Here is a 12,903-nt window from a genome sequence, read left to right as displayed (position 1 = left end):
ACCTCATAAGGGGAAGATTCCAGATCTGAGCTTTCATTTTCTCAAAGGCAGAGCAGGATACCCAGGGCTCGGTTTACACCTAACACCATTTCTAGCCACTGGGGGAATGCATATTGATGTTAAAAACCCTCATAAGTGAAATATTCATGCCATGGGACCATTAACTATTTATTTCTATAATTTATTCATTACTTTTAGCTACCTGTTTAAACTGTGCAAACTTAGTTTTCACTCCAACATAACTGTAACACAGGGTGGTGTTAGCAGGCGTGGTGTCTATCAGTGACCTCTTGGAGGAGTGTGGTCCACATGATCTGTCCGGGGGAACCAGTGGATCAAACTAAATACTCAACCCTCTCTCATGAATGCGTCATATTCATACGTTAAATACGAGAAAAATGGTTCTCTTGCATTAGGCCGTATTAACAAACCTGCATAAAAACTCCTCCGTTTGGCCCCTCGCCCCCGACTCGGCTCGGGTTCACATGCACTCGTCCACGTGTTGGAGTTGAGCGAGGCTGAAGTCGTCAGTAAAGCCAGACGGGAATCCGCCGGTTCTGACCTTTCCTGAATGAGGAATGAACGATATAAATTATTTGAAAAGTTGATCTCCCGATGAAACAGACATGACCTTCCCCCTGTCTCGTGATGATGGAGATGACATGTTGACATTAGTGACAGTTAAAGCAGAGAGACTGATGCAAACGCACACGGCAGACTTAAAGCACTTACGATGAAATTAAATGATGTCAGTTCAGTTAACAGTTGTGAGACACACACACCAACCACACACCACACACCATACACATACTCATGATCTCTCTTGGTGACCGTTGGTCCATAGCTCTGATCTCCTAAAGGGATTAAAAAGCTCAGCAGGCTATTACTATTACTGGACCTCACATCCACCACATAACCAACAACCAACCACCACACAACACACAGATCAATTAGCGTGAGTGTGTAAGTGTGTACCCATCCCCTAGGGTGCACACAGACAGATGATCAATAACACGAGTTATCAATCTGACACAGGGCTGGGAAATGTGTGTGTGTGTGTGTGCATGTGCGTACGTGTGTGTGTGTGTGCGTGCGTGTGTGTGTGTGTGGCGTGCGTGTGGGTGTGTGGTGGTGGTGTGGGTGTGTGGTGGTGTGTGCATGTGCGTACGTGTGTGTGTGTATTTGCAGGACACATCTGGCACTTAGCCAAGTGTCGTCAATACTGTTGAAAGCTTTCTGACAATGAGGAAGCAGATGTTTACAGTGTGTGTGACACAGACTGAGAATTAGACTGAAAACAACATGATGCAAAATAAAGCTTCTCAGCTTCTGAAGAATTTGTCCTCAATAAAATGGCGGGTGAAATTATTCCTGGAGAGAATACAGATTGTTGTGTGGAAGAGAGCCTAGAGGGAACGTGTTAGGAGGCGGGGAGTTGGAGGCAGAGGCAGATCAGTACAGACATGCTGTCAATTGGACGCTCTTATCTTTTGTCTCTGTCTGTGTGTCTGTGTGTCTGTGTGTCTGTCAGCTGTGGAGCTGGGCAAATACTACTAGAGAGCACAATATCCCATTGGTAGGTTAGCTTAGCTTGAGATGACAGGGATGAGAGAAGAGAGAATGATGAAAGGATACTGAGGGATCTAGCTGTGATAACTACACTGTGTGTGTGTGTGTGGGGGGGGGGGGGGGGGGGGGGGGGTAGTGTTGCCCAGTTGTTGTGTTTCCCAGGCCGGCTGGTTGACTCTACACTCAAACCATATAATACACAGTTTAAACAGGCACACAATAGGACAGCCCCGTTCCCACGACAGCGATGACAGGACCCCTGCTCTGTTTTTATTGGTTGGCTGGGAGCAGCGGGTTTTAACGAGACTGAACAAGCTTCAGTCTGCGTTCAGTCGGGGGGAAGAAGCAATACATTCTCCTCCAAAGGTTAGGGAGCGCTGGAATGTAACTAAATACATGTACTCCAGTTCTGTACTTCAGTCCAGATGTTGAGGTACTTGTACTTTTCATGCCACTTCTACTTCTACTCCGCTACAGCAGAGAAATAATCTACTTTTTACTCCACTGCATTCATCTGACAGCTTTAGTTACTTTACACATTAAGATTACTGCACACAGAACACATGTAGTTTATAAAATGTGATGTTTTATTATAAAGTAACCTAGCAACAATATAACGGCTCCAGGTCCAGCTGAGATGATGAGAGCATTAAACACACAGCTGGTTGGATCCTTCACAGCTTCTACAATGGGAGGATTTTTCTTTACTGTTAATACGTTAACCCTCCTGTTGTCTTCGGGTCAAATTTGACCCGAAGACAACAAGTTTCTATGTGAGAAATTTGGGTTTCTTGCAACCCAATTGTCAAAAGATGATTCTATACAACGCTCTTCACAAGTAATGTAAATGATCAGTTCACTACTTTCATTGAATTTGGTTGTTTCATTCAATTTTATAGCATTTGGAAAAAGAAAACGGTAAAAAAAAAATGAAAAAGTGACAAAAACGTTGGAAAAAGTGGCAAGAACGTCAAAAAAAAAAGAGTGGAGAGAAAAAACATTGAGGAAAGCAACAAAAGTGTTGAAAAAGACGACCAAAATATTAAAAAAAAGTTTTCATTTTAAATTTCGAAGCAAAAACACAAATATTTGCTTGGTCGACGGGGAAGGCAACACAAGAGTTAACTACAGTTTCCTGATGATATTTACGCACTTTTACTTAAGTCATATTTTTAGTGCAGGACTTACTGTAACAGAGTATTTTGACGATGTGGTGTTAGTACTTTTACTGAAGTAAAGGATCTGGATACTTCTTCTACCGCTGGATTTTAATTTTGTAGCTTCAGAGTAGGATGAAAGAGACGGCCATGACACGGTGGTGCATTGAGGTTGCCATGGTCACATAAACACAGGCTCAATGACTTGTGGAAAATAAAATAAAATTAAGGAAAGACAAGCAGACAGCCATATGCAGGCATAATTGGGGGGGAAAAATGAAATTATTTCATAGAACTAAAATGTAAATACCCAAGCAGTAGAAAGAGGATTCTAATGACATTGATGCTAATCCAAAGACGTATGTCAAATGTCTCCAATCCAAAATATGTCTCCAGTCCAGAATTTAAATCGGCACATTGGTATCAGTGCATCCATTTTTTAGATTACTCTGTCAATTATTTGATATGGAATAAGATAAGGAGTTTAATCTTTGCTTTTAATTTGACATGTTTGACATTGTCTCCATCTATTGATATTAGAGATCTCATCCATCCTGCTGCCTTCAGACTGATGGGAGTGTGTGTGTGTGTGTGTGTGTGTGTGTGGTGTGTGTGTGTGTGTTGTGTGTGTGTGTGTGTGTGTGTGTGTGTGTGTGCAGGTGGTATTCCTACCCGGGTCGGACAGGTGTACGTGTACGACACGGCCAAACCAGATCAGGACGAGTACGACGTCCCACCCAGACATCAGCCTCCCACCCAGCAGGACATTTACGACGTGCCCCCCACTCGCCAGCAGTACAACACACAGGTCAGTGTGTGTGTGTGTGTGTGTGTGTGTGTGTGTGTGTGTGTGTTCCTTTAGGCCATATACATTTTATTCCACACACACAGGTGAGTGTGTTCCCTTTTTATTCCACACATACTGTTCACAATGCGTTTTGCTAAATAAGCAGGCACTTTGAGCCCACACACACACACACACACACACACAGAGAGAAGCAGAACACAATAAGAGCTGGATTCGCAGGAGGAAGAGGAGGAAAGGGGGAAAAGAGGAGGAGCACAGGAAGAAAAGAAGAAAAGCAAGATGACATTGAATGATGAGGAAAATGAAAGATGGGAAGATGAGAGAGAGCAGGAGGAAGATGTGGAGCTGTAATGACAGATGGCTGCTGGGCTTTTTACAAGTCGGTAATCTAGAAGGTGAAGAATGAACGCTGTGCAACACAGGCCACTTCATCAAAATGTCTGCACACACACACACACACACACACACACACGCACGCACACACACACACACACTTAATGTAACTGTCTCTGGCTCAGTCCCTGTCAATTAAAGCATAAAAATACTATTTGAGGTGTGTAACGTGTGGTTGGTGTGTGTTACATGTTGATGTATGTAACCCGTACTGATGTGTGTAACATGTAATCGATGTGTGTTACATGTTGATGTATGTAACCCGTACTGATGTGTGTAACATGTAATCAATGTGTGTTACATGTTGATGTATGTAACCCGTACTGATGTGTGTAACATGTAATCAATGTGTGTTACATGTTGATGTATGTAACCCGTACTGATGTGTGTAACATGTAATTGATGTGTGTTACATGTTGATGTATGTAACCCGTATTGATGTGTGTAACGTGTAATTGATGTGTGTTACATGTTGATGTATGTAACCCGTATTGATGTGTGTAACGTGTAATTGATGTGTTTCTTGTTCTCTGTGTTCAGGTGTATGACACTCCTCCAATGGTGGTGAAGGGACCCCCTAGTGGTCGGGATATATATGACACGCCAGCAGGCACAGACAAGAACGCACAGCAGACGGTGAGCTGACGGGGTTTTAATGTTACACACACACACACACACACACACACACGCACGCACACACAACATATGTTGCATATGTGTGTACACCATGCTGCCAATATTATATAAATCATTCGTTAAGGGTGCTTATTTCTAAAGCTTTAAATATCTCGTTCCTCCATTCAGTCCTTTTGTCTCCTTTTAAAAATATATATATATATATATATATATATATATATATATATATATATATATATTTCCAATATTTATATATCTATATAGTTGTGTTCTGCATGTTCACATATAAGGTGCTATATAAATAAAGTTGAGTTGTGTTACTTTAATATTTCATATAATATTTTAACATTTCTCTCCCTCTCTCTCTCTTCAGGTCTACGACTTCCCGCCGTCTGTCAGTAAAGACGTCCCTGATGCTCAGCCAATCAGAGAGGAGACCTACGACGTACCGCCCCACTTTGCCAAACTCAAGCCGGTCCCCGTCCCGGCGGGCCAGTACCCGCACAACAACCTCCACGACGACGACGACGACGACGAGCCGCCCATTCCCGAGGACGTGTACGACGTGCCGCCCCCCCTCCTGACTGACAAGCATTACCGTGGCACCAGGGGCGGAGTCAGCCAGGCCCCCCAAGAGATCTACGACATCCCAGCCAGCCTGCGTACGGGGGGGCACCCCCCCGCCCACGACGTCTACGACTTCCCCCGGGAGCGAGAGGAGAAAGGAGGAGACAGGGGGGACCACTACATCTACGATGTCCCACCACAGGTAGGACACTTAAAGAGACAGTCCCACATTCTTTCTGACTGAACCAGAGATCACAACAGGGTCAACTCACAGTTACTCCATGAGGGCCACCAAATTATTGATTGATTTTTCAAAGTTTTTTCAAAAAATGTATTTTCTTAAAGGGATACTATGCAGTTTTGGCTATTTCTTTGCTTTTTTCTTGATTTTTGCTCGCAGGTTTCTCTATAGAGCTCCCCTTACAGCTTTGGAATGAATATTGTGCAACGTTGTTGTAAAAACTCTCCCCCCTCCCATCTTCTCCCTCTGGCCATGTGCATTTGTTTTCAAAGAAGTCGGCGAACGCTCTGAGCCATGTCCACTGAGGGAGACAGCTAGTAAGCCTGTAACAGACAGCGATCATAATTAAAACCTTTACAGACAATAGCACACATCCTGGGCTCACAGGCGATAGGGGAAGCGAGACGACCACCATTCAACCCCAAAAAAACAGCCATAAAACCTTTTAATGACTCCCAAGCTGTCCAGTTAAGGTACATTAAGCAACAAAAAAACCTGCATAGTTCCACTTTGAATCTAACATATTATTAGCAAATATGAAGACGTAGATATACAGATATACAGAGACACTGATACAGATATACAGAGACACTGATACAGATATACAGAGACACTGATATAGATACACAGAGACACTGATATAGATATACAAATATACAGAGACAATGATAAAGATATACACATATACAGAGACACTGATACAGATATACAAATATACAGAGACAATGATAAAGATATACAAATATACAGAGACAATGATACAGATATACAAATATACAGAGACAATGATAAAAATATGCAAATATACAGAGACAATGATACAGGTATTCAGATACACAGAGACACTGATACAGGTATACATATATACAGAGACACTGATACAGGTATACAGATATACAGAGACAATGATACAGGTATACAGATATACAGAGACACTGATACAGGTATACAGATATACAGAGACACTGATACAGGTATACAGATATACAGAGACACTGATACAGGTATACAGATATACAGATATTCAGATACACAGATACAGATATACACATATACAGAGATACTGGAACAGGTATACAGATATAGAGAGACACTGATACATGTATTCAGATACACAGATACAGATATACAAATATACAGAGACACTGGAACAGGTATACAGATATAGAGAGACACTGATACAGGTATACAGATATACAGAGACACTGATACAGGTATACAGATATACAGATATTCAGATACACAGATACAGATATACACATATACAGAGATACTGGAACAGGTATACAGATATAGAGAGACACTGATACATGTATTCAGATACACAGATACAGATTTACTAATATACAGAGACACTGATACAAATTCAGAGACACATATATACAAATATGGATATATATACAAGGGTACAGATATACAGAGACACAGATACAGGTATACAAAAATTTGATTCATAATGATTATAGCAGTTGGTATGATGCGCCGTATTGTTACTTATACTAACAATAAAGATAAAAGAACTGGGACTAGAACTGATAGTTGTAGCAGTGCAGGATCACAGCAGTACCTGCCAGTGCAGGGTGAGCCTTATCTCCTACTTGGATCCTGCGTTAATCTCCACGTCATTTCAGTCCTGATCCTTGTCTTTCAGGTTGTGCGGGACGCCCAGTCCACAAGCGAGGACCTCACCTTATCCTTCAAGCGGCTGTCTGCCTCGAGCACAGGAAGCACCCGGAGCAACCACTCGGCTTCGTCCTTGGACATGGTCCCTGTCCGCGACACCTCCACCTCCTCCACCTCCACACTTCCTGCCCCGGGGAAGCCCCTGGTCCTGGACTTGGAGCAGGCCATGGAGCGTCTGTCTCGCCTTCAGCAAGCCGTTGAGTCCAGCGTGTCCCTCATGATGTCCTTCATCACGGGGAACTGGAGAAGCCCTGCTCACCTGGAAGGGAACCTCCCGGCCATTCATCAAGCGGCTGACCGGGTGCGCTCCACCGTCCGGGACTTCCTGGAATTTGCGCGGGGCGCTGTGGCCAACTCCGCCCAGGCCACGGACCGCTCTCTGCAGGCCAAGCTCGGCCGCCAGGTGGGCAAGATGGAGGAGGTCTTCCAGAGTTTCATTGTAAACAGTCAGGGTTTAGACGCCATTTCCTGGTCGCACGCCGCGCTCACGGCGCCGCCGGCAGGAGGGGACGACTTGGACCGGCTGATCATGACGGCGCGCGGCATCCCCGACGACGCCAAGCAGCTCGCCTCCTTCCTCCACGGCAACGCGTCGCTGCTCTTCAAACGGACCCGGCAGCAGCAGCAGCCCCTTCCTCCGATCCCGGGGGATGTCAGCGGTCACGTGACAGGATCAGGAAGTGGGAGCTATCAGGGGGGGGAGCGGGTGCACATTCAGTCACGGCCCCTCCCCTCTCCACCAAAGTTTACCGCTGCCGAGGAAGAAGAAGGTGTAGACAGGCCGTATGGGAGCACAGAGGAAGGCTGGATGGAGGACTATGACTACGTACATCTGCAGGTACACACACGCACAGACACACACACACTTTTCTTTACGGCTGTTGCTGTATTATGATAGAAGTATCTGTTCACTTATTGATTTACTAATCCTACAGTTTTAGTCAGGACACGTTTAAACTCACTTTAGCTCGACGTGTGACTCAGCTCTAAGTAGGGGGGCACGGTGGAGGGTGGGGGTGTGGCCTTGACCAAATACCACTTAGCTCATTTGAAAGCCATGACGTCTCTTTCTCATGGGGGGCCAAATTCTCTGGGTGGGCAAAGCAGAGGAAGGGGAGGTATCCTTGCTCCTTATGACCTCATAAGGGGCAAGGTTCCAGATCGACCCGTCTGAGCTTTTATTCTCAAAGGCAGAGCAGGATACCCAGGGCTCGGTTTACACCTATCACCATTTCTAGCCACTGGGGGGCCATAGGCAGGCTGGGGGAACTCATATTAATGTTAAAACACCTCATAAAGTGAAATATTCATGCCATGGGACCTTTAAGAAGCCCACTCTGCTCTGATTGGCTTGTGAGAAAAATATGGCACACTCTAGATCAGGTAGTTCTCAAGCTGTGTGTGTGTGTGTGTGTGTGTGTGTGTGTGTGTGTGTGTGTGTGTGTGTGGTGTGTGTGTGTGTGTGTGTGTGTGTGTGTGTGTGTGTGTGTGTGTGTGGTGGTGATGGTCATTATGAATGAGTCATGTGCCCATCAAGAGACAGTACCTTTTCAGCTTTCTAACTAGTGTGTATGTATGTGTGTATGTGTGTATGTGCGTGTACCTGTGTGCGGACATGTGTAACAATTTGTCACCACTAGAGGGAGACAGAGGCTGGGTGCTGCTTGTGATCCTGCTGTTTTAAGTAGGTGGTGTGTGTGTGTGTGTGTGTGTGTGTGTGTGTGTGTGTGTGTGTGTGTGTGTGTGTGTGTGTGTGTGTGTGTGTGTGTGTGTGTGTGTGTGTGTGTGTGTGTGTGTGTGTGTGTGTGGTGTGTGTGTGTGTGTGTGTGTGTGTGTGTGTGTGCTAACTGTGTCTGTGTGTTGCTCCTTCAGGGAAAAGAAGAGTTTGAGAAGAACCAAAAACAGCTGCTGGAGAAGGGCAACATCAACAGACACAAGACACAACTGGAACATCAACAGGTACCTGTCTGTCATGTCAAGTTTTTATATATTTAAATATACATCATAACAGAAGTTATCTAATGAGACTTTGCACACAGAGCAGGTCTACACCACACTCTGCAATTCATTCATGTCACTGTGTAGTCTGTAACAGTGGTTCCCAAAGTGTGTGACGGGGGTCCCCAGCAACAAGGGAAATCATTTTTTTCACACAATTCCATCCATAACTAACACAATGACAGACTGTTTTGGGTTTCATACACTCTTTATAATAAAACATCTTAGAAGCATCATCATTTATTAACCCTCCTGTCGTCCTCCCATTTTCAAAAAGTTTCTAAATTCGAAATTTGGGTTTCCTTCAACCACATTTAAAAAATATATGACGTGGATGTTCCATACGACGTTCCTCTCAAGTTAAATAACTGATCAGTTCACTATTTTCATTGATTTTGGGTGCTTAGCAATTTAAGAAAAATAAAATATTTAAGAACACTGAAAAAAAGTGACAGAAATGTGGGAAAAAAACAACAAAAACGTCCCAAAACAACGCGGAAAGAAATCGACAAAGATATTGTAAAAAGTAAGAAAGAACTAAGAGAAAAGAGACAAATTACAAAATGTCAAAAAGTGACAACAAATGTTGGAGAAAGCTTCAAAAAGTTTTGAAAAAGTTAAAAAAATGTCATAAATGTCATGTTATAAAAAGGCAGAAAAGGCCAAAAAAATAATCAAAAACATAAGGTCTAAAATGGCCATAAAATAATATTTAAAAACAGAAAGAATCCAAAGTGCCGCTGTTGTTTAGAAACTAGAGAACTGAGAGATATCTTCTCCTTCCTCCTCCTCTCATCCAGATCAAACAGTTTGAGCGGCTGGAGCAGGAAGTCAGCCGGCCAATCAACAACGACATGACGGGCTGGGTCCCCGGGGCCAACCAGCAGGCCCCCAACGGCTCCGGAGGCCCCGCCTCCTCCAAGCTGTGCCACGGCGACCGCCAGCTGCTCCTCTTCTACCAGGAGCAGTGCGAACAGAACGTCACCACGGTGACCAACGCCATCGACGCCTTCTTCACCGCCGTCAGCTCCAACCAGCCGCCCAAGATCTTCGTGGCGCACAGCAAGTTCGTCATCCTCAGCGCCCACAAGCTGGTGTTCATCGGCGACACGCTGTCGCGGCAGGCCAAGTCGCCGGAGGTGCGGGCCCACGTGGCGCAGAGCAGCAACGCGCTCTGCGAGAAACTCAAAGACATCGTGATCAGCACCAAGACGGCGGCGCTGCAGTACCCCTCCCCCGGCGCGGCGCGCGACATGACTGAGAGGGTTCGGGAGCTGGCGGGCTGTACGCAGCACTTCAGGATGGTGCTGGGACAGCTGCTGGTGATGTAGGGAGGGTGGGGGCAGGGGGTGGGGGCACACCAAACAGTGACCCAAACTGAGATGTCCTGGAAACACCACGGATGTATCAAATAAATAAAAAAACTGGATACAGCGTTCGAGGCGGGGCCCCGTTCATTCCTATGAGAGTTGCTCAGTGGAGCATGAAGCCAAAAAAAAATGTCCCCTTGTGGGTCTAAAAGGACCTGGCGGGTCCTCACTGTGGGGCCCAGAGAACAGACCGCTGACCTCTGCTGGCCGAGCCGGCGACTTCCGGGTTAGCGCTAATTAGAACGCCGATTAAATGATTTAATTGTGCGACTTTTCCAACTGTAATCGGGACTGAATGGATCCAATTGGCATAGTGAAACGAGTCATTTCACGGGGATTGACGCTCAAAAAAAAAATGTCTCCACTGATTTCCAAACGTCTCTTTCTCCATGGGGGTGGGGGGAGTCTTTTTGGGCTCCATGGCATCACGTGTCAGACACTGAAGTTGCACTTCCAGCATTTTGCCTGCTATGTGAGATCAAAGCCCGGTGCACCTGGGGATGTGGGGGTGACCTGTGACCTGTGACCTGGAGCCCCATGGAGAACTGCAGGAAACCCTTCCCCCCCCCCCCCATCATCCACACTCTGCTCCCCCCCCCTTACCTCTCCTTCCACCGGGACCATCCTTCCCCTATCCCTCCTTCCTCCGCGCGCTTTTTATTCTCGACAAAACTCAAAGGAACATGTTATCTTCAGTGGGCTGGGCCAATGGTTGTAAAATAATCATTGTAAATATTTAAGTTACCTATTTAGTCCGAAAACCGGAAAGAAAAAAGACTTCCAGTATATAAATATAAATATATGTTTGTTTTTTTGAGAGAAAGAAAAGGTGAAAACATGAGTGTAGTTTTTAGACATTATCAATAATTGTTATTATTATTATTGCTATACCGTATAATTCTGGCTCTGATTCTTGATCCGTTTATTATTATTATTGCTATGGATGTGTAAATTCCAGATGATATGTATGACTGTATGTTGTAGTACATCTATGCTCTTCTCCATCCCTGACAAAAGGCACACTTTCCAAAAAGCACTGGAGCACACGGCCATCTTTAAAGGTCACATGACTGACCGACTCGTCCTCATGCTGCCATGTGTCCGCTGTGTTGGAGCAGTATGTTACCACCAGGGATTTCAGTCCACCAGTGCAGGACACAAGACATGTCCATGCATAACTGTACAGTTATTAAAGATGATTCAGTGCCCTCTCAGTGGCTTTTTGGGAAAACTATATGTAGGTTGTTTTGTAAGACGCATGTATTAGAGAAGAGGAGTGTAAAAGGTTAAATCACTAGAAATGAAATTAAACCTTCTTTCTTCTTTTCTCTGACACTGTGATATTCTTTGAAATATTCCAGAACGATGCTGAAATATGAATCGCACAGGATTCACCTGAAGACGTCGTGCAGGACGTTTGCACCGGCGTCCACGTTTCCACGTTAGCCCTGAAACTGTCTTTGTACATATATCAAGTTACGTAATGGTTAAAGGTCCATGTCCGTCTCCGTCCTCGGTCTCTGTGTTGGCGTTCTAACCTCTGGTGGATTTCTGAGGACTATGGTTACCTGGTCCTCAGATCTCTGCAGGGTAAATCCAGACAGCTAGCTAGACTATCTGTCCAATCTGAGGACTATGGTTACCTGGTCCTCAGGTCTCTGCAGGGTAAATCCAGACAGCTAGCTAGACTATCTGTCCAATCTGAGGACTATGGTTACCTGGTCCTCAGGTCTCTGCAGGGTAAATCCAGACAGCTAGCTAGACTATCTGTCCAATCTGAGGACTATGGTTACCTGGTCCTCAGATCTCTGCAGGGTAAATCCAGACAGCTAGCTAGACTATCTGTCCAATCTGAGGACTATGGTTACCTGGTCCTCAGGTCTCTACAGGGTAAATCCGGACAGCTAGCTAGACTATCTGTCCAATCTGAGTTTTCTGTTGACGACTAAAACTACTTGTGAACGTACACATGTTCCACCGAAACTAGTTCCTTCCTGAGATCATTTAGCAGTGGCACCGTGGCTCCGTCCGGCGCTTAGCCCCGCCCAAGAAGATTGTGATTGGTTTAAAGAAATGCCATTAAACCAGAGCACGTTTTCCTCACATCCCAGAATGCTGTGTGGACAAGCCAGATCTTCCTGTGGATGAAGGTCTGGACATGTGAGACTAGTCCTAACCCAATGCTTAATATTCTCCCGAGATACTTATAAACCTTAAAACAAAATCTCTCATTAAAGAGAAGTATTTTTATTTTTAGTCAATGCAGTTCAGTAGTGTTTGCTTGCGACTACAGATTTTCAGCAGAATGGTTGCATTATGATCTGGGGCCTGTGAGGATATATTAGATTTCCTATAATTATTTTGTGTTTTCCATTTCTTGTGACTTCCCCATCTTAGTGGAAGGGCAGCTGCTTCTGCAGATCCTAATCAGAGGAAACAGGCCGGGCCTTGAAATCAACACACAACATTTAGCCCCAAAAA

At 44.9% G+C, this 12,903-nt stretch overlaps 1 protein-coding gene across 1 annotated transcript in view; it reads left to right on the top strand.

Moving 5' to 3' along the window:
- bcar1 (BCAR1 scaffold protein, Cas family member) overlaps positions 1-11,755 on the top strand; it is a 75,798-nt gene extending 64,043 nt beyond the window's left edge. Inside the window, 6 exon segments of the mRNA XM_032524395.1 lie at positions 3,386-3,534; positions 4,468-4,563; positions 4,937-5,332; positions 7,023-7,892; positions 8,927-9,013; positions 9,853-11,755. Of these exon segments, the coding sequence (XP_032380286.1) occupies positions 3,386-3,534; positions 4,468-4,563; positions 4,937-5,332; positions 7,023-7,892; positions 8,927-9,013; positions 9,853-10,383 (2,129 nt within the window). The 3' untranslated portion in view covers positions 10,384-11,755.
- Positions 11,756-12,903: the final 1,148 nt, after the last annotated feature.

The sequence above is a fragment of the Etheostoma spectabile genome, chromosome 8 (assembly GCF_008692095.1).
Source record: "Etheostoma spectabile isolate EspeVRDwgs_2016 chromosome 8, UIUC_Espe_1.0, whole genome shotgun sequence".
NCBI lineage: Eukaryota > Metazoa > Chordata > Actinopteri > Perciformes > Percidae > Etheostoma > Etheostoma spectabile.
This window is presented reverse-complemented; position numbering and strand designations above follow the sequence as displayed.